Here is a 23464-nt window from a genome sequence, read left to right as displayed (position 1 = left end):
ATGCAAGGAATATCTTCTGAATTATCTCCCTTTGCACAATCTTTTGATAAAGTTTTTTTTTTTTTTTTCATAAGTTCAGAGTGGCACATATCCTTTAGTAAACATGTAATGTAATTTGAGGTATTCAGGGTATGCCTGTATGTATGATATATCTATCTCTATTCTGACTCTGAAATAAAATCTCCAAGTATTTGTGCTCCTCAACATTTTTTTAAACATTTAAAAGTATCCTATTGAAACGCACAGGGATGTTTCTTGGGTTTTTCGTTTTTGTGGGGTTTTTTTCACTTAAAAGCATGTGGAATCCTTGTGTATAAGATTATTACCATGTCATTCAGAATAAATTTATCAGCCTGATGAGTGTCAATGGATGTCAATAAATTGTTGTACATGTATCTATGAGTTTCCATTCTATGAGTTTTTATGATGATTACTTCTCCTGTCTTTGAAATGTTTTGACAGGTTGCTTTCAATGAGTTGTCGTAAACTCAATACAAAGATATTCAAAAGTTCAAAACACATTCATATTTTTAATAGATTAAAATAACATTATAACAATAGTACAATACAAAATCATACAAAACAAATCTGAATGCATAATAGAACAAATATAAATGTGAAGTGACTAGATTGGTAGGAGACATCAATGTTGACTTTGTCAAATTGTTCAAATGTTCAGGCTCGCCATGAAGTACATGAACACTATAATGAAATAATCAGTCACATCAAATGCACAACAGGCACAATGCGTCAACATTCACAGAATGCAATAGTAAATGGTATGGGTTACCTGTCCCATAATGCACTGAGGGGGCAGATTGATTTTACAATCAAGTGTACACAATTATTATTTCTGATTCTGCCATCTGATGCTGTTTAAATAATGAATAAATGAGGGTCATCCTTTTAAGCTCAGCTCGACAAAGTTAAATTTTTCTTTGATTTCAAAAAGTAAAACCGTCTCTAAAATAAATGTATACTTCATTAGTTTGAATAAATAGATACTAGAAATGTATTTCCAACTCGTAATTATAGCACTATGGATTTGACATTGTTGTACGCTCTAGCTAATACGACCATGACTCATTCTCAATCATCCCAGTCAAATGTTTGGTTTATCAGAGAAAACAGCTTTTTATTATATGGTCGAAAAAACTCATTCAGCTTTTGTAGAATGCTAGATTCTATATGGGGATGTTTGCGACCCTTTGTCAACCCTAAACACTTTTGATTTGTCTTTGGTGTTCTCATGCAGTAAAAGCCCCTAGTTGTATTGAAGTAAATGTTATTTTCTGTCACTCTTGACTGAAGCCCGAGGAATTGCTCCACTTTGTTAATCTCACTCAGAGGGTTCGTAATGAGTTTATCACCATCCACAACATGAACCTGTTCTCGTTTGAAGAACTTGAACCATCTTAATAGATGATTGTAGTAAATGCTGATTTGAACTGCCCTGTAACCGGTATTAATCTGATTGGTTTTCTTGTCAATCACCAGATCCTCGAATTTGTCCACGTCTTTTCCTTTGGCAATTTTGTTATAATATACCTGCGTGTAGTCTGAAATGACCCTTGTAGTAGGATTTCGGAGTAACACAATTAACTTAATGGAGCTATTCATCTGATGTATTCTCTCCGGTGCTTTTTCTGTGATGAAATACCTTGGACTTTTTTCAAGAGTTATTTGCTTTGGATAGGAGTAGGGCATGTGTTCCTTGTACCACTCGTAACCACGATTGTAGTTTCTGTCATCATCGAAGAAATGCACCTCTTGATCCGCTGGTTGAATCAATGGATGAAGACCAAGAAACTCCAATAATGCCCTGGTACCACATTTCCGAGCTCCAATAATCACGCACTGCGGAAGTCTTTTCTGTTGGCCATTGGAGTTGGCTCTTTCTGTAACCAATTCCTCCTCTTCTAGAAGTTTGCGAACACTTCCCACTGTTAATGACTCTTTGTCCAAATCATTCATGGAAATCCCATTCCAAACAGCCAAATTGGAATAGTATGTCAGACAGACTGTCACAAAGAGTATAACAGCAATGGACAAAACTTGCTTCCCTTTGGTCTTCATTGTTTACTGCTTGTAAGGCTACACTATGGGGAAAGCACATTCATATTTATAGCTGGAGTCATCCAATTTTGTACTTTCACTTCCGGAAGTTTCATCTGAAAAATACAATTAACTTTATTAGTTTGGTTATGCTTATCAAACCACGTCTAGTAATAGAGGTCTTGGTGTCTATCTTTTGGTCATAAAAATGCCACCCTTCCTTCCAATAAGGAATATGGTACCTGATCAAGAGCAAACAACCATTGCTAGTAAAACTGATTTAAATTTAGATTTGATTAAATAGGTATTTACATTTCCCTGGAAAAAGGTGCGGTCTTATTCTAGCAACAATATAAATCAAGGAAAGTTTTACCTTAAATTTGAATCTTAAATTTCATAAGCATGCAATTTCAACAAACGTCTTTTACATGTATGTAAAATTTACCTCTGGGACAGTATAAACCACTAGCAAAAATACAGCATATTCTTATATCTCCCTCTATCATTTATAAACAAATCAGCACTTTTTTAAAATCCTAGCCATAAATGCAGCTCTAAATTGATTGTGGTTTCTTAGGAATAGCTAAGAAGCTACTTAAGCTCTTCCATTTAAAACAAAATTATTGTAAAATTTACAACTTAGTCCACATAATGTACCTCCAAAGGTCCACATAATACGTGTAACCTCTGGAAGTCCCAGATTATACAACTCTTCAAACTGACATCACAACGGATAAAAAATAAATCCCCTCGTCTCTTGATGGCAAAGTTTCTTTACTGACATGAAGGACGTGACAAAACAGAAAAGAAAGTACTTCATCCTAGCGTCCAGGTGTGAACGTTGTCCAGCGATAAAACAATTTTATTATTAAGCGCTGGGTAAATCCCTTGAATAGGACTTGCTAGCACCCACCGTCTCACCTGGGTCCGATTAAAACTCCCCTGATCTGTGCCCGTCCAAAGTAAATCCTATTGTTACACAAAATGTTTTAGTCACTTAATATTTGCTTATGAATTTTAAGCAGTCCTTTTAGTGCACAAGCCACATCTCTTTCTCCGATACCCATTCTGACTTAAAACCTCTCCGTACATATTGATTGTTTGTAATTGGTATTTCAATATCCGTCACTGGTCAAAGGCAATTTTATTGCTAATAATGACCAGAGTGCAACTCGAACCAGATATTTAGATTATTCACTTGGAAACAATAGCACATCTTTCTTAATATCAGTTCAAGATATAGGTTTATCTGAATAGAAATAAACTAACATACATGTAATTGCAGTACCCTTTAAATACAATTGTATCTGTAATCTATCCCAGATTGAAAGATTTCAAGATAAAGTTTTAAAATGCATGTTATTTAATCTAAATGATAAGAAGTTTAAATAAATTTTCTTTCAACTTAATTAACACAGAATAATTAAAGACTACAAAATTTGAAGTCTTCTTATCTAGATAGCAGGAGGGCACAAAATTGACTTGCAAATGTTTCATTAAATCATGAAAAAAGTAGAGGACCAAGCTATTTGATTTTACCTGCATCCAGTAAAGCAATAGATATCATCTGCCCTACTGATTGGTTTGTTGTAAATGACTTTATTGAGAGCTGATAGAACTTGGTCCAGCACAAAATCACAATACATCATGTCAACCTTATCACAAAATAACTGTCTGCCCTGCAATTAGCACGCATCCAATCAAAAAGTCAGCTCCAAAAGGTCTAAACACTACACTCCATTTAGAACTCGCTTCATAATAAAATATCCAATAAATGAACATTAGCGTTTTGTCCTTTGTGTAATGTAATTTTCAAACCAGACTATATCCTAATTTTCCTATATAATGAATATCATTTGCCATTGAAGCATTTGTCACTTTCTTAATTTGTCCCTAAATCCCCTGGCAGGAAATACATGCAAAAGGCATCCCCCGCTAGGACTGGAAACATGAAAAAACAATTTGAACTGATACCAGTTCTTATGGTGAAATTGTCACTGAATCCTCACACAAAACCTTATCCTATCCAAAGACGGCACTCTCTTTCTGTGAATCACCAGATATGGGTGAGTGACGATGAAAGTCAAGAGGTCAATCTAATAGAGTTTTTCATGCCAAAGGGTGATTTACTTTGAGTTGTTACTGAAACAAAAACTCATCTTTTTTAAACCTCTGAAATCAATAGAACTTTGTATGCTGTTTTTACTTCCATCTGGCCTTCATCACCAGAGATCAATTTGTCACCCATCAGTTATCTGTATTTACTTACCTACTTCAATTGATTAGACTGTACTTAGTCTTACACTGACCATAAATGAAAGCCATTTCCAATACAGCTGATCACTGATGACTTTTTTCAGATTTAAATGAGTTTGAAGCTCATTGGGCTTCCATGAATAATTACATGCAGTTTCCAATTAACTGATGCCATTTCTTTTGTCGATTTATAAAAAGACACTGAAAACCATTTGTAAGAAATCTATTTCTATGTTAATACAACTTGGACCCTATGAGTCATGCTAGTTTTTGTGATGCTGACGAGAGAACAATGGCCATCGGCTATCTCATGAAAATATAAGGAAAATGCACCAAATTGCCATCATTGTTGCAATGTAGGAACAGTTGAATTATACTCTGCATTTAGAATTAATTTTCGATGAGACTGAGAAGAAAACTATTGAAAATCTTTATGAGAAACCAAGAGAGCATCTACCACAATCTAGAACTATATAAATACTGAGACTATTTAAAAAACTCAGAAACAATGAGGCAAACTATTACCTTATCAATATAACCTAATACATGTGTTCCAATAATAAAGAAAATTTGATCAAATGTGGACAGTGTGTGTCACAAGAGAGTAGAAAATTCCTGTCAAAACAATTTCTTTTCTATACCCCTAGCTAATAACATAATCGAACAATGCTAAAATTCAATTACAGCAAACTTTTCTTGAACTTGGTGTCCGCCTTACAAACTGATAAAGCTTAATATGTGAAAGAGGATATGTGTATGTCAAGTCAATCCAATAAGTTTTAAATCTAGGAAACAGTAAATTTTTTGTAGCTTATTTTCCAGACAAAACCCCATAAGAGCAATCAATGAATATCATAATGTGCATGCTGTCAGCTGGAGGCCAAACTGCATTTGAAATGACTTCTTAATTGAGTCATCATGCAGCCATGTACACAGACCCTGAATATTCTAAGACATATTTCCCATGAAAAAGATAGAAGAAACAGCTAATGCAAAACTAAATTCTGCATCACTGGCACTTATCGGTCTCTAAATATACATACATCAGATATGTTTAATCTTGAGCATGTGATTGCAAGATATCCATTATTAAAGTTTTACCTTAGATATTTTAAGACGCTCCATCTCTACTCTGCAATGCAAGAGAATTAAGCTTTGCCCAAAAATGCAAAGTACAATTAAAAGTACATGTACTATCAATAATTATACTTGTATAATTCAGCAGTTACTAAATTTTCAAGTCATACTAAAATTCTAAATAAATGAATAAATAGTTGGTATCGGTGTTTCCTTTAAGTTCTGCTTTTTTGCAAACAAATTGAAGAACTTAAAAAAATAGACGCTTACATTTACAAAAAGAAAGGAAAAAAATTTCACCGGTGTATAAATGTTTCTTTAGCACAGTTTATCTTATATGAGGTTCCTAACTACGGTAATAAAAGGCAACACATTGTACCATCATGTTCTGGAATATTCTTAGTTTACAGTACAACCAACTAGGCCAAACATATTTGTCATATCAATATAACTTCCTGAGATGAAACACATTTGGATTGTAAATAGAATACTGACAGACAATTAAGTAACAACTGATGAAATCATTTAAATCTCAAGAGAATAGTTAAACTGAACATCATCAGACAATTCAGATCACATTAGCCCTGTCCGTTAAATCAAGTTTGACTCAACCAGCCCCATTTTACTTACTGGTCATCAAGAACTGAAAGACTGTAATTCCTCACAAAATAGCAGGAGTTTTCTGGTTCAATCTAGACATCTCTGTTTCATGTTTTTCAACAACTGCTGAAATAGGGTTGATAAAAAGATGTAAAATAAACACATCCAGGATCACGTTCTTGAGATTTTCCCCAGCAGAGCTGCATCTCCACATTCGCATCTAGTGATAAGAGTTTGATAAACCTTTACACTATTCCCTTCCCCTTTATGCACCTTCAGTCAATCTGACTGCAAGAAAACATATTGTTGCATAGCTTTTCTGGCGTAAAGATAAGAAACCAAAGAGGCTTCTTCTACAACATCAATAAACACTAATTTGACACAAAATCAAACCAAATCTCTTTTGTAGCATTTAAAAAAAAAAATATTTTGACACTTTTGAAAAATCATTTCCTCATTATATTGTAAAGTTTGCCTTTAAATCATAGCATTATTCAATCACTTCACTTTTAAATATCCCAAATAATTTTCTCAAGTCAAACCCGTGAGAAAGTCAACTGAGGCTGTTTTTCATTCTGCTAAACAATTTACAAGAAAACTATAATGTTTACAACATTAGACTGTATGTGAAAATTTCACCCAAATAAATTAGAATGTAATGATAAACAGGTTTCAATAGATGGTTCCAATTAACTCAAAAAAAAGAACAACAAAAACGAAATCATGAACAATTTTCAAAACCTCCACAGAAAATCCATTACACTATTTTTGCAATGAATAATTGCCAAATGAGAATGGTACTATTTTCTGCCAACTCATGTTTTTAAAATTTGGTACATTAGTACAAAGCATTAAAGCATACTTAATGAAGAATGCTGTGTATACATTGTAACAGAGTCAGTCAAATATATTATAGAATAGCTGACCCATGACTGTAAAATTCAAATCCAACCCTTTTTGTGGCATAAACCATAAATCAACTTTTAAAAAAAAGACTCTTAGGGGCTTTTCCTCATTTCAGAAACAAAGATAAGACAATTTTAAACTAGGCCGATATCTCTTTTTCCTCATCTAGGAAATAAAAAAATACAGCCATTAGTGGATCTAACCATCCATGAAATGCGAATGTGTAACAAAGCATTCAGGGAGTTTTAGCTTTATAAAACATGTACAACACAGCCACATCAACAGCACGATGTCCACAAAATTGATGAAAGTTCTTGCATGGATTCATACACATGAACAAAGGGGGTGATGGCATATGGAAGGCCTTTGCAACATTTTTCTGATTTTAACTGCCTTATTACTGCCTAGTCATAATTGTGTTAATGGAAGAGAACTTCTTTAGCAAGATTTCAAACAGATATTCTTTAAAATTCAAACTCACCAGATATTATGAAAATGATTCTTATCCTCAAATGAGAGAGATCTACTGTACAGTAATACAACTCTGAAGTGAACATTTCCTCTCCATCCCACGGAACAAATACTGAACTGTTTTGATTGCTGACAAACTATATACAAATTGGATACACATGTGCCTTGTACACTCAATATCTCACCTCCAGCTTCTAATGTCATAAAGCAACACTCGGTTTGATTTCAAATTCTTTGTATATGGCTTCAAGATCTGTCAAAAGTGCCCCTTGGTTATCAACTGTTTTTTCTTCATTATTTCTCTGTTGTTGATGCAGGGTAAAGCTACAATGACACATTGCTAGTTTGCATGTCAGGAACACATAGCAGACCTGACTCTATGAAAGCAAGACTTCATTAGGGGATCATTCAGATTCTTAAGTTTTATATTACAGACTTATCGCATTGATGCGCATTTGCTTTTTACTTTTATAAATCATAAATGTTCTGGGATTTATTTTATGATCAACATGTGCTGTATTTTAAGAAAGAAACACACAACATTCTGAGATAAATTGGTCCTGTGAGAGAAAATGGCATTACATTAAACTGAATATTTACAAGTCTCTAAATTAGACAGCCAACAACAATTGTAAAGTAGAACCATTACATACTATGTGGTACTATAAAATGTCTGACTCAACTCCTCACAATCAATGTACTGAGAGGATTGAAACAGGCTACTGGTACATTGCACTGGTAGGTGGATCCATACAAGAAAAAGATCCACAAGATATGGACAGCCTCTTGGGAAGAACTTGTAGGGTGTATAGAGTGTTTAGGGAGTTTAGAGTTGGAAATGTTTTGATATACATCAAATCTCCTGTGTAGGCTACAGCTGAAGCCAAAACTTGAAAGAATAGCCATTTAACTTGAACGAATATACTACACGAACTAATTGAAAAGAAACCAGTTCTCAATGAAATATGTTAAACAATGGTTATAAAGCTATCACTGTTGATTGAAAACACCACATATCATGATTTTTGAAAATGCCATTTTAATTGCATTTACTAGGAAAGTTCCTTATTTACCTGTAATTAACATCATACATCCCTTATTATTTCTGTGTGCAAACTAAGTATTTCTTGCTCTTCATGGGTGTTGACGAAAATAAAAAGCTGGATGGTTTATGCCAATTTTAGACTAAAAAAAGAACATTGTGTAGAAAATATAGGAACATATTCAAAAAGCAAAGGAAATCTTACATGTAACCTGGGGTAATTATAGAAACCCATTCTATAACTTGTCAACATGATTTATACCCCTATGAGAATTTTAAGTGACTTCAGAATAGAGACTTCAATATTGTTCGAAGAAGAAATCACAATAATTGAAGCTGGTACATTAAAACAATTGATAGACAAATGCAAAGTTAGCTGCCAAAGAAGCTACAATAGTCCCTTTTCTTCAGTTGTAGTTATTAATAATGATAAGAAATGGGGTAAGATTTCAACCTTAAATTAGCATAATATTGTTCCCTTAGGAATACCCTGTACACAATCTGAATTGTATTCAGAAGACATAAGGTGTTTTCACAAATCAAATGAAGCTGATTTATTAGATTAGATTTTCATAGAAAAAAGAATCTTTAAACTGTTAAACTTTGTGACAGAGGTAATGAAGTAAAACATTTTTTTAAAAAGAGGGAGCAATCATTTGCTGACAAAAGAATTTGTTTTTAGTGATGTAAAAAACTCTCTCATGTAAATCCACTCACTGTCAAGATAAAATATGTACTTCTACAGTATTCAAATTATTCATGTAAATATTCTTGGACATCAATCACAAATAAATGCTGAGTCAATTTGTTCATCAACTCAACCACAACCAAACTGCTTTTTGACAAAGCCTCATTACGATGTGGACTAGCTGTGCCACTCTCACTCTCTAAACACAGCCATAAATGTGTTTATGACACTACCAAAATCAACATACTATGAAGTTATACTTAACAAAGTAACATACCAAAGATTCATTATTCTACTTTTTATGGTAAAATAAACGCATGTAAGTCGTGATTCTGGTGTGCAATGAAGACACTAAAGTATTGACAATTGCCAATCTAATTTCCTCACATAATGTGTCTATGTTCGATCCTTCATTAGAAATTGACAAATCTGCTTTTAACAAAAGTACAGATCAGAAAGGTTAATGAATTCTAAGTCAATTCAATTCCAAATTAAAAATACAAGATGAAAGAACTACTTCTTTTCCTGTGATTTAAATTAACTTTGAAGAGAACAATCTAACAAAATAATTATTTTTGACTACAATATCAAAGTTTGGTTCTTTTTTCATGTTTCACTTTGATATTCAGTTATTATAGTTATGAACCAAGGAAGGAGAAAACACTGATCCAAGGAACTACCTAATACAAACTATTGATCAGAAATAAGAAAAAAAAAATCAACATTATAAATACTGCTTATTATTTACCTGAAGAAAAATTTCTTCATAATTCATAACCTCCTCTCCATAACAGAACTCCAGTATAAATGGCAAGCACATGGACACATAATATATATCCTCCCGCACACAATGGAACACTATAGGTGTCTTTGTGCCTCAGCAGTCCTTTGTTAAATACCTGCTCTGTCTTCAGAATACCAGTACCTGATAACCCTCCTTAAAGTGTGTCCCTAATGTGTTTTAAATCTTCTACCGCCACCCTCTGCTGTAGCATGCGAGGAACCATCCAGTCACCAGGATTTCATTGCCGGATTTCATTGCGCATCCAGTGTTACTATGCTTCTGCTTTGTTTTTCTTTGTATACTAGTGTTCCCGGATCGTTACACACTTCTCTGATCAAAGTCAAGAAAAACCTCAGTGCAAAATCAAAGGAGACCAATGACATCAATGAAAAGGACCAGGTTAATAAAACCTGGTGTTGTATCACATTCAAATCAAATTACAGGAGATTTATTTAATGATTTTTTTATGCATCACAGGGCCCAATAGCTTGATATGAGGTGATCATAAAATTCTTTGTTCAGAAACAAAAACTTTTTTGATCAAAGCAAATAATAGCCGAGAAAACTGGCCTGCAGGCACAGTGATAAATGTTGATGGTGACTGGTCAAGGGTCGGACTGACCCTGGCCTTAGGTAATGTGACACTGAGGGCTTGGAAACACTGGGTAGATATACACATAGATATAGCAGGTGATAAGACAGGCTGTTTGTACATATACAGGAATTATCACCTGTAGATCTGATCAATCACTTCAAGCAGTTTCTTAAACACTTCCAAACAAAAGATTATCCATGGCATACTGATACCGCCCCTATCTCTCCATGTAGGGATGTCAGCACATGTTGAACATCATCTAACATCTACATGCTGGTAATCTTTAATTATGATAATACAAGATAACCCAACAGTACCAATGAGTCTGTAGGTCTCTACAATTCACTTTCAAAAGTATGTGTTCATAAACTTTAACTTGGTCAGTAGCCTTTTTTAAAATGGACACCCTCATCAAAATTTATATGTACATGCATATCTTGGGTGGTCTTCATCTAAATATAACTATTATCTTGTATAAAAAATCAACTTCATGAATCTCATTTAATTCACATACTGCACTATGAGAATTCACTCAGATACAACCAAAAAACATAAACAAGTAAGATTGACAAGCAAACCTTTTCATGCTAAAAATTGATGATGATCTGATGAGGCAAGATAGACACCTGATAAGAAAAAACCTAAGGCTTTCCAGAACAATTGCTTTCTATATCCTACATCCCACCCAAATACCCCGTCCCATGTTATTACGGGCTCTCAATCTTTCATGAGTTTAAGAAAATGGAGAATTTATCAGTGGTCTCCATCACACAGGCAATCATACACTGTCACAGTTTTATGACCTATAAAATAGCATGGATGGGCATCATTGTTTGCTGCAAAGTATGAATTACCCACAATACAACAGGTTTGGTAATATGAGTGATCAGATGACCAAAAACGCTCCTCCCACTGATCCAGACCCTTCTCTCTCGTCTAGCAACAATTTGGGGTTCTGTTTCATGTCAAGATTTAACAGATATGCTCCTTTTTTTTCTTTCTGGGTCCCGAATGACTTTAAAACTGAAGTACATAACTTGCAATTCGCAAGTTGAACATCAATCCATTTTATTCATTATTCAGAGAGATTGAGTGTCAATAAGAGTGTCATTTATTTCCAAACAAGTACCTATTAAACAAAATGCAAACACATTACCATTTCCTAAAATTGGACAACATATTGCAGAAAAATTCTGCTTTATGAATCAATGAATTTTAGTCATAGTATAAGTACATATTCATGCCCATAGAGCACGCAAATATTTGTCAGTCCTGAGCAAGTGATGCCAATCTAAACAAACATGCACTTAGCAATTAGCCACAAGGCAAAAGACATCATTAAGATGTGAATTCAAAGAGCTAAATGCCTGTCTTGATAATACCTAGCTGAGATTTCTGCAAGACATCATTTCTTCACACCGAGAATTGTTGCAATCAAGGATTGGAAATTAAGTGCTGCTGTTCTACAATACATCTCTTGATACCATCAATTTGAAATTCTGATAATTAAACAAATTGTAATTAAAATGTGGGCAGATTTTAATGGGCCTACATTGTGCACAGTCGGCAACCATTTGTCTCTTTTCAGAGTTTGTTTGCGAAGCGAGAGTTAAACAAAAACTTGACATAAAAAGCCACCGTAAGAAAAATACCCAAGTAAATAGAACTGGCGACAAATGATCCAGAGCCCTATAAACCTTCCCCTAACTCTATACAAACCCTCAAAACCCTTTTTTCTAATAAATGCAGCTTTTTAATTGAAAATTCAGATTGTTTCTATTGATAGGTGCACTGAGCTCTGGAAAACAGAGTAGCGAAAAATGAATCATTTCGCAAGCTGCACTTGAATGTTGTGCACATGGATCGATCTAGGAGAAAAAAATATTGTTGCATACATCATGATTTTTTTACAAGGAAATTTGAGAAGGCATTAACCATCAACGCTATAGATAAAGCTGAAAAAGGATGCCAAAATCACGGAGATTACACCGTGTCATAATGCTGGATCTGAAAGGGGTGTATTCTTAGTTCAATAACCTGTGGCGAATCATTGTTAATTTGCTAAATGGAATCCTGCCCCCTTAAATGGTCTTATTCAATTTAGCTGATTTGTGGTACTTTTGTCAAGACAAATGAAGAATTATGGAGTTTATTATGTACAGTTCTTGGCAATAAAGATATAACTTCAAATCAACATTTTAATATTGTCCATTCTTTATTGATATTGCATGATGAGAACACTCTAAATGTGTTACTGGGCAAAGAGAATTTCAGCTAGAACATTAGATATTGCCAATAAAATACCATTAGTTGTTGCTGTTGTACCAATGTATCTTGCAAAGGGACAAATTCCACCACCTTTTGATTTGTTAAAATTAAATTCTACATTAAATCTCGACAATTTAGGATCTTTTAGATGCATGCAATAGCACTGAGCCATTATATGAAATTGTTATTTTTCATACAAATATTAATATCTTTAATGAAATGTCACAAAATCAATTGCCACAGGTGTTGAAGATTGCTTTAAACATAACATCTGAATTCCTTGGGGATTTAATCATCTTATTTTTGTGCAAAATAAAAAAGAGCACAATATAATGAGGAGTAAATAACAGGATACAGCATCCTACTTATGTAAGAGCCAAGCTGGGGTATTGTGTAAGCTTACATCATTAAGTGTAGGAAATGTCTAGAAGAATAGTGAAATGTCAGCGAAATCTTGTCACAGGTGCAGCTTCAGTGAAAGACAGATATACCTCCAAACCTATCAGTCCTAATAAACAGTGTAATCAAAGGATGAAAGGAACAGCCCAGATAGCTCCGATAAATAAGCTTTTAATCAGAAATATAGCTCTTTATTTGGCAAAGGATTGACATCACAATGTGAGTTTTGCAGACAAAAGCTAGAGATTGAATGTCATCTGATAAAAGATACTTGGTATGAGTGGACTAGATGGTCAAATATCTGCATGTGGTCACACCAAAGCAAACTAACCCTGTCCCACTTGAGAGCTATCAAATTGGCACCTAGTGGTCATAACAATTTTAATTAAATAACAGGGGCACATGATGCCTTCTTATAAACAAGCAACTGAGGCCTTGATGGGAACAGTAGATAAATATTTAATGTCAAAAGCTTTGTAAGGTCCTGGCTAGCTAAGATCACTGAACCCTGGAGAATTTCAATAGCTTTAATGATATAGCATCTGGTTTATATTTCCTCAAATAACTGGAATATACCAGTAAACTACCTATTACATATTTAATCTCTTATTATATCCAGTATTTGCACTTCAAAGAAAAGTTTTGTCTAATGATCCTGTAACAGTCTTTGTATCATCAATAAAGAGTTTGTTCCAATTCCAAGGTGCACTCATCAATCATTTGAAGAAAATTGTAAGAAATTTCTGACGCTTAAAAATAAGATCATTAGTAGTTTTCATAATTTGTAAATAGGTATATCACTGATTGTCTAATGACATACACATTTCTTACATTCAGAATTAACAGAATTTTGAAGAGAAAAAACATAATAAAACAACACAAACCTTTTCCAGGGCCCTTTCTCCTTCCACTGTATCTATCAATTTTTCGAATACCAGAAAACCTAAATATTTGTATTAAACTGTCACAGTCTGACAAAAAACAAACCTCCAACTTCCTAGAAAAAAAATTCTTATCGAGGAAGAAAGTGTTTTCACTGCTCGGGCCTTACGATACAAGCAGAGGTTATAACGCAGAGATAAAATAATCATCGGTTTCTTTGTTCTAAATATAACTAATGGAGAGACTCAATCTGCTTGATAAAACCACCCAACATCTCAGCAATGGCTATGTCAAACTCGGAACCTCACAATGGACAGTTTATCAAAACAAAGCATCATTTGAAGGGTGTCCTGATGCAATTAAACAGATAACTGATCAAAATGACCCATTAAACGCCAATTTTCCTGAGCTATCTTATCACGTGTGTGTCAATTTTAAAGACTGTTTCATTTATGGATTTACAGTATATCGGGACAATATTGCATGGCTCCATTTTGTCCACACAATCATCATGAAAATTTTAGGGCTTTCCTATACAAATGGCTCATCCAAATTTTTTTTACCAATCATGCAACGATGTAATTTGAAAACCATTATATTTATGTTATAAACATAGAACTACTCTGTGATAGTTACATCGAATTATTATTTCTTATTTATAAATTGCCAGTACCAATTTACTTCCCACTGGAAATGACAATTTTTTACCATGAACTGACATGAAGTACATGTGCAACTGATGCAGGATACAAAATACACATAGACATAAATATATGTGGGTGTAGGAAGAAAGACTTTTCTAGTATATGACCTAGCTGTTTCCATTAATGAAACAATAGGACATAATTGACATTTAAGCCTTCTTTTTTTTACCACCCAAAGTATTCCATTGTATCATCCATCCTTAATCAAACATGATTTCAATTAATTGTTTTCCTACAAACTAATTAAATTCAGCATCACACCGAGTTAAGTGCATTGACAGACAAAATCAGATCTCCTGGAAGTATGAAAGTAAATGCATGCATGAGAGATGGCAGGGCCAGATTAGATTGCCCAATCAGAGAGAGAGAGAGAGAGATGCTATGCTGGATGGGTAGAAGTAGAGAGGAGAGCGCTCAGGTGTTGTTGACAGTGATCTAAGTACCCCGCAATGTCACAGCTATCATCTCTATCTAAGTCCAAACAACACACTTTGTCTTTATTCTTCATCTTCAGTTCTGTCAGATGTGGAAAATCCCACAGATCAATGCGCTGAAGTGAAGAGAGGCTCAAGGCAATGGAATATGATTTTTCATCAATGATATGGGTTTCGTGAAAGAAAGCAATTAATTCATAACTTCAAAGATATCGTCCACATCAGCAATGGAACTTTTTTCAGCTAATGGCATGAATAGACTAATTTAGATATGACTTTGGATGCAGAATGTAATTCAAAAATACATCAATATGCTCGTGAATAAATAAACAGACTGTTGCCATATAAATTATAAGTTCATTAACTGTTTTGTATATGTTTCACCCATCCAGTATAGATATATTAACTTTTTAAACATATCAAACATTATAATAATAATGTCATGACAATATGAAGCCCAAAATTTGATGTTACATAAGTTTGAAATCTATTTACATTTGAAATCTATTTACATCAATTTATTTTTAGAATTGATTGATCTAACTTGTATGCAACAAATACTGAGAGTTTAATTTAATCTAACAATAAAACACACATATCCTTTTTGCTCTACATAAAGCACAATGCACTGACTGGCATGAATTACAACATCTACTTTAGGCCACTTATTGGGCAAGGCCCAACCATATACCAGTATATATTGTAACTATCAACTAAATCTTCATTAAGTGAGATAGTTCATGTACTATGGTTAAATGAGACAAGCCCTTTCAGAATGCCCAAACGCCCTTTAATAATTGGCTCATTAATAATAACACAGTAATACAGTAGATACCCATCCACTTATTAAACCCATACAATCAAAATAATACCTTACCGAAATGCAAGACCAACTAAGATTTAAAATAAGATTCTTTTGTAGCTACATTATGCATTAACTATTAAAATGCATGCAAGTTGTGTGCATTTTCTGCATATGAGATGGGCTTTGGGATTTTTGGGGTTGCTATTGTTACATCATTTCCTGTCTATTGTATGTTATTGACAGACAGGATATCTATACTTGCTGGAGGAAATAACTATCTCCATAACTTAATAAAAAATATTTTTCTAATCATTTGGATTTTCCCATGATGTGGTGGGAATTCTTAATCTAATTATGAGTTGGTAATCATAACATCCATTGAAGCCATGCATTCAAATCTAGAAGGATGAAAAAAAGGATCTAGCTCTTAGAATGTGACCTTTTCTGACTCCTTTGAATAGAATATATGTCTGAAAATTTTAATAATCAATATTCACCAAAATAACATACCTAAAAGATAAACCCAATGGTAAAAATGGCTAAACAAAATTAGGATCGAAAAGTCATATGTCGCCAACATACAGTATAACAAGTAGTTTTCTTATCAATTAATCACATTGATCATGAAATATAAATGTTATCTGATGCTTTGTACATCCCCATTCCATTGCTCCATAGACCAGTATCACACCCAATACACAGATAAAATGTCAGCAAACCAGTTATAAACCATAAAAGCATTTTTCCTTTGTCAACCTATAATTCAATTTACCATACAATTACATGTATTGTATACCCTACCATCTACTTTATTTGGTATGCTATCTTTTACTGCATGTTGAAAAATAATGCACAACTAGATAATTAAACAACCATTTTCACCAAAATTAAAACTGTCTCATATTTGAGATGTGCTGTTCATTTTCTTATATTTTGTTTTATATTAATTAAATTATTTTGCCCCTATGATTCCATCTTTGCTACCCAAGGGTGTTTGATTCACTCTGTTTCCCATAAATATGGGAAATAGAGTAGGTAAAAAATTGTTGGCAGGCAACAGAATGGAATCAAATAACCCTAATGAAAATATGTACCGGCATTCAAAGAACAGCATAATAATCAATTCCTAAATGATACAACCTTTGCCTGAAATCATGCTTGCATCTAGTGAACACATTATATAAATAAAAATTTTGATACATTAAAGCCAACCAAAATTTACTTATTTGAATTCTTAAAAGAATAATCTATTTGACATAGAAATTTCACACACCACAACTTTTGACACTTACCCCTATCAAGACTGATGAATCCAGATTGTCTTCTCCCCTCTTCTTCCTCTCCGTTATTGACTGGACATTGATCCTGATGTCTTTGTGTTCAATTCTCTGTTTTCTTAGCAGCCTGATTTCCCTGATTAGTTTGTTTCTTTTACAGCTTTAGCCACATGCACTAAGCCTCTATCTACCATCATCACCTCAGAATGATCTTATACGAAGTGAAAGGGCATGAAAGTTTTCACCCCATGTGATGTAAGCCTTATAAATATGTGTCTCTCTGGACGTTCTCCCTTTGTGTATCAAATTAGGATATCTCAAGCTCGCTTTGGGCTCATGTGTCATTTTATTGCCTAGTTTGATCATGCAATGGGAATTGATATCGTAGAAACTTTTAAAAATGTGGAACACTTTTTCTTCAGTGGTAAATTGGCATTTCAAAAATGTTGTCACCATACTGTCAACATTAATATTTACAAGAATCTTCTAACATTGTATCGAAATTGCAAGATTGGTACATGTATATGTGTTACAAATTAATGGGACATCTGTTTTAACTGGATTTCAGAGAACATAATAATCTAATTATCATATTATTCAATAATGAATAGCTCTCTGTTAAGTTTGAACCCCAAGGTAACATTAATTTATAACACTGCATGTGGTTAAAGCATCAAGGTGCCTCCTTAATCTATTGATTAATTTATTACATTTCCTATTGTGTTTCTTGCATGAAGTTTTTTGCGCATTCATAAAAGTTATTCTGGATCTTGCTTTACATGATGAAAATTTATCATGCATGTGTAAAATTGTTGTAAATTGTACCAAAAACTAAGAGAACAAAATACTGATATACACTACACCTATTATAACATATACCAATACATATTCATGTAAAGAACTGTTAAATAAAGTTAGTGTTGATGTCTGAGTTTCAGCGTAATATTGAGCCATAAGTCAAAAACTTAAAATCAATGTCAATACATATGTATACCGGTGTCATATAATATTTTGAACCCCGCGATATAATGAACCCCCCCATAAAAATATTGAACCTGGGTTCAATATTTTATGGCCGCGATATTTTGAACCCCCCCCCCCCCCTCTATTTTTTATTGCTTTTGGAGAGGGGGTTCAAAATGTTATGGCTGCGATATATTGAACCCCCTACCTATTTCTAATTCCCATTGGAGAGGGGGTTCAAAATATTATGGCCGTGATATTTTGAATCCCCCTCTATTTTTTTTTGCTATTGGAGAGGGGGTTCAAAATATTATGGCTGCGATATATTGAACCCCCTACCTATTTCCAACTCCCTTTGAAGAGGGGGTTCAAAATATCGCGGCCATAATATTTTGAACCCCCTCTCCAAAGGGAATTGGAAATAGGTACGGGGTTCAATATATCGCAGCCATAATATTTTGAACCCCCTCTCCAAAGGGAATTGGAAATAGGTAGGGGGTTCAATATATCGCAGCCATAATATTTTGAACCCCCTCTCCAAAGGGAATTAGAAATAAGTAGGGGGTTCAATATATCGCAGCCACAATATTTTGAACCCCTTCTCCAATAGCAATAGAAAATAGAGGGGGGTTCAAAATACCGCGACCATAATATTTTGAACCCCCTCTCCAAAGGAATATGGAAACAGTAGGGGGTTCAATTTATCGCGGCCATAATATTTTGAACCCCCTCTCCAAGAGCAATGAAAATTCGAGTGGGATTCAAAATATCGCGGCCATAATATTTTGAACCCGGGGTTCAATATTTTATGGGGGGGTTCAATATATCGCAGCAATATTTTGAGCCCGGGTTCATAATATCGCATAATATATTGAACCCGGGTTCAATATTTCGCAGTATCAAAATATTATATGACACCGGTAATAGCAATAACCACCAGGAGATGGTCTGTACTCTGAGTTATAGTTTTGGTTGAATTGTGTACCTGGAGGCTACCAAAATTACATGTACCATATACACTTAAAATAGATTGGAGCTACATTTATCTGTATGACTGTATTAATATTCAGATAAGAAATCATCCCCCCTACCCACATGAATCAGATTGCAACAGCATTGATATCAGAAGAAAAAGCTTGAGTACAGAATTAAATACACTGACTCACCTTGATTTTTTCACCTTTCCAATCCAGAATCAAATGACTCTGCATTTCATCAGAAGGCTATCCAAAATTCAAATATGCATCTGTATGTCCAGTCTGAAATAGGAGGGTGAGCTGTTTATATATATATAGAAACCTAAACACACTGGAAAAAGGAAGCAAAAACAGGGCAATATTAAACAGAAAACATGCTTCCTCATTTGTTATAGTTATAAACATTGTAGGCTGAACTCTGAAGTTTACACATTCCAGTTAATAAATAAAACACAAAATATCCTCAAGGGACTTTATATTGTTAGCTCATAACATTGTGCATTGTGTGTTTCCATGAATTTTATGACAAAATCTCAGTGACAGTTGTTCATTCATAAACAAATCATGTACCTATGGTGACTATATATTTTCGATAACAATTACACCAATTTTAAGACATTTTGTAAGTATTCTTAATGTATGCTGTTTTAACCACGTCTGCCAACCCCCTCCCACCCCCCCCCCCCCTCCCAAAAAAAAAAAATCTGCAATTTTCTTCGATTTTATTCTTCTAGTTATATTGTACTAACATACACCACAGAAGGACCCAATCCAGATGATGGTTTTAAGTTGACTACAGTGAAGTTTCATCCCAGTAAAACACCATAGTAAGTATCCCATCCAAGAGCCAGAACTTAATTTGTTTTACGACTGGGCTAAAAAAGAAACTATTTTTGACTTGAGGAAGGGGAAAAACATGAGAATACTTTAATACACAGTACTACAACACTGTTTCTAGATAAAAATTTGTAATGCAATAGTTATGCAATATTCAGGTACCAGTGTGTATATACAATATACATCTCTTTAGACAGCATCTCTTTCCCGTTATACCTCCAAAATTGGATTATACCGGTACATGTTGTGTTATTTAAATTGCTATTTTCTTATTGAAATCAAAGATAAAATGTGGGCTGGGACAATGACAGTAGATTAGTGAATGCTAATTGTTCTTTCTAGTAATCACTTGTACCCAAAAACAAAACAGGTTTGTTTTCTACTTCATTGGTTCACAAATTGATGATCACTGACCGACCAAATGTTTGCATTACATGGTCAAACAATAAATACCTTTCTTATTGAGTCACTAACAGACCTGAACATATGATAAACCACAACATTCTTTGAGATTTCAACTGAAGTCAAATGAATGCTGAATTGCCAAAGCCTTGAATATATATAAAGAAAATTTTTCTTAGAGAAGTGGACAGGCAAAGCCTTATAACGATGGATATGACAAGGGGTACATGTAAAGGGAATCTTAATGTCTCTCCACTTCTCGTTAGAGAAAGATATGCTCCCAATTGGATGCCAAGTTTAAAGATTTTAACTCAGTGGAACTTAATCTCACAAACTGAAGTATTAGTGAAATTAACCATGTAAACAGGGACCATCATGAAAGAAGCATGATAATCACATGTACTCTGTTTTTTCAGTGCTAATAAAATAAGATACAAAAAACACACAAGTTTCCTAAAATATAGTTTTACATGTGCATGTACAGGTATTTCCTGACAAGTAACCAAGGGCACATGACATGATCAACTCTCACAATATTTTTCCAATATCAATACTTTTTAAAACCTATATTCGGAGAGAAATTTTTTTTTAACTGTAAAATAATTTAACAGAGGAAGCATAGAAGGAAGATTTAATCAATTCACCACCATACATTCTAAATGGTTAAATTACATCCACAATCTTAAATGCTAATTTTTTGTACATGGTTAAGAACAAACATAAAAACTTACTTTTAGGGCTTAAGGTTAATGTTAACTGAAATTTAAAGTATATGTTAATGTAGAGATATATCACGGAAGGTCATGAACACTTATTTTACTTTGCCTGAATCTGACATGCATAAGCCAAACAACAGGTGACACTTTTATTGAGCTGAGACCAAACAATAGCAGATAACCCATCGAGTCCTCCAGAAATGGCCGAGTCTCTAGAATTATCTCACACCATGTACCAGAACACCCACTCGTCTGGCTCTATTATTGAACAGATGTATGTGATAAACCCTAGTCTACCAAAAATACAACTTATTCCAAGTAGTACTCATTAAGGGGATGAAGTACCAGTATCAATCCAACCCACACAATTCTATTTAGAAATCATTGTTTAAGGGCACCTGCAGAATGAGTTTTGAAAGTTATATATACCTGTAAAATTTAAATTCATATGGTAATTAATCAACCAGGTACCATTTAATCAAAATATAAATATTTATATTGTATGAAGTTAAAAGAAGGGTTAATTTGATCCATTGTTAAATAGTCAAAGAGGAATAACTCAATACTAAAACATGAACTATGTGATCTTTCCTTCACAATCTATTACTTAAAAGATAATTTTTCTGCCTATGTCTTCTCCATGAATATATGCTTCCTAGTGGTGTGCAATCTTATTGGGATTTGATTGGTATACTGGATTTTAATAAATTCACAATAATATTAGTACAAGTACTTTTACTTGCTTTTAAATCATCAATTTAGCAAAATTATAAGAGAGAACTTAAAAATAAAAATGCACTAGCTATAAGTATTATCATTACTAAATAACTTTTCATGAAGATAAAATGATCTTCATTGTTTATATATACCAGTATAAAAAATACAGTTTAAATTTCACATACATGTATGCAGTCTGAAAGAAACCTAACTGAAATAATGCCTATAAAATTTTCAAATCATTTAAGAACTGCTTGCTTCCAAACACATTGAGAATAAAATCCTTCCTAATCCAATTAAATGGTTACTCGACAAAATCTCAGTGGTCAGTACACCAGTTCCTTACTTTAACTTATACCATCCAATAAAGTTGCTGCATCCTTACTGAGGAGAACCACAAGAGGTTAGCAAAAGTTGACCTTGTCTACATACTGCCCAATGATCCATGAAAAAGACAGGAACTGCAGCATGATGCTGGGAGAGATCTACTTTGTTTGATGAATGTGACTTCTGATTATCAAGTTATAAGTAAATACAGTGTATAAGTTACAGATTTTCCAGATCCCCCCCCCCTTCCCACTGCTAAGAACCAACGACACACATGGCCACAACTGTTTTAACATACATACTGGCAGTTGTTTGAATTATGTTATGCATACTATTATGTGAAATGAATCTCTTTGAGATAAAGTAATTTCATCAAAAATTCTGTCAACGTTGACATTCTTTTTCTTCAAAATTTACGATATTTCATTTTGACAATAAAATGTATCAAAAAATTCTCCAAAGGGAAAAAATTCTAAATTTTTCATATTTCCTGAGTTCAATAACTGATGAAGATTTACAATTTCACAAAATTCATAGGTTCAAAAGAACATAATTTCATGGGTATAACCATAAGAAATTTTACTCCTTTGATCACATGCTAATTAATAACAACTCCAACTTCATGCATCTTCACTAGTCAGGGTTTTCTGTCCACTCCTCTCCCCATAAAGCAGAGTGAACTGAAAACCCTTGGCTGGGGAAGATAAAGTTGAGGATGGGATGTATATTTGTGTGAAACTTATACAACAATAAACAAATCCACAATATGAACAATGATGTTTTCATAGTACCGGTATATAAACAAACCAATGTGCATGCTTATTAAAATTTTATTGCTATCTATTAATTAAGGCAAACATTTTCATGTAAACTGAAAACCTGAAACCATTATAATTAATCTAACAACTAGATTTAACTGTAATTAATTGTATATTAAATGATTTAAAACATAATAAAATACAATTAACATTAAGAATATGAATCGTGTGCAGCATTATTATTCCAGAGACAATGAAATGAAATAAACTGAACTTACAACTCTCAAAACTCTAATTTTTCTCTCTAGAGAATCATTGCTGAAATGAAAACAATAACATTCACTTGTTACTTAAATATAACAGTAAATAGTGTTATGCCTCGATCTGTTAATCTTCACAGATCTTTCAAATATGTGTTGTCCTAAATATTGATTTTAAATCGTACATCAAATCACCGAAATGAAAGAATTTATTAAAATTACACATGAAATTACAAGAATGATACTAAAAGGTTCAGATATGAC

At 33.6% G+C, this 23464-nt stretch overlaps 2 protein-coding genes across 14 annotated transcripts in view; both read right to left on the bottom strand.

Moving 5' to 3' along the window:
- LOC128167945 (heparan sulfate glucosamine 3-O-sulfotransferase 1-like) overlaps positions 1–23464 on the bottom strand; it is a 41997-nt gene that overhangs the window by 5254 nt on the left and 13279 nt on the right. For 2 of the 5 annotated variants that reach the window (XM_052833955.1, XM_052833953.1), the window contains exons 2-3: positions 23219–23258; positions 19373–19465 (exon numbers count right to left, since the gene is read on the bottom strand). In XM_052833955.1, the coding sequence (XP_052689915.1) occupies positions 19373–19417 (45 nt within the window). In that variant the 5' untranslated portion in view covers positions 19418–19465; positions 23219–23258. Of the gene's footprint in view, positions 1–19372; positions 19466–21153; positions 22379–23218; positions 23259–23464 lie in introns of those variants that run through there. The other 3 variants (XM_052833956.1, XM_052833954.1, XM_052833957.1) reach the window with 2 other exon arrangements.
- Positions 517–17501, bottom strand: LOC128167946 (heparan sulfate glucosamine 3-O-sulfotransferase 5-like). Of its 9 annotated transcripts, none has more exons than XM_052833963.1 (2): positions 17259–17501; positions 517–2171 (listed from the first exon to the last, which is right to left on the bottom strand). In XM_052833963.1, the coding sequence occupies exon 2, from the start codon at positions 2074–2076 to the stop codon at positions 1090–1092; it is 987 nt and encodes a 328-aa protein (XP_052689923.1). In that variant the 5' UTR covers positions 2077–2171; positions 17259–17501; the 3' UTR covers positions 517–1089. The 9 variants fall into 9 exon arrangements, with proteins under 9 accessions (XP_052689923.1, XP_052689921.1, XP_052689918.1 ...); XM_052833961.1 differs by lacking the exon at positions 17259–17501 and adding an exon at positions 14026–14295; XM_052833958.1 differs by lacking the exon at positions 17259–17501 and adding an exon at positions 9844–10189.

The sequence above is a fragment of the Crassostrea angulata genome, chromosome 10, assembly GCF_025612915.1.
Source record: "Crassostrea angulata isolate pt1a10 chromosome 10, ASM2561291v2, whole genome shotgun sequence".
NCBI lineage: Eukaryota > Metazoa > Mollusca > Bivalvia > Ostreida > Ostreidae > Magallana > Magallana angulata.
The sequence above is the reverse complement of the archived record's forward strand: the minus strand, read 5'-3'. Positions and strand labels throughout refer to the sequence as shown.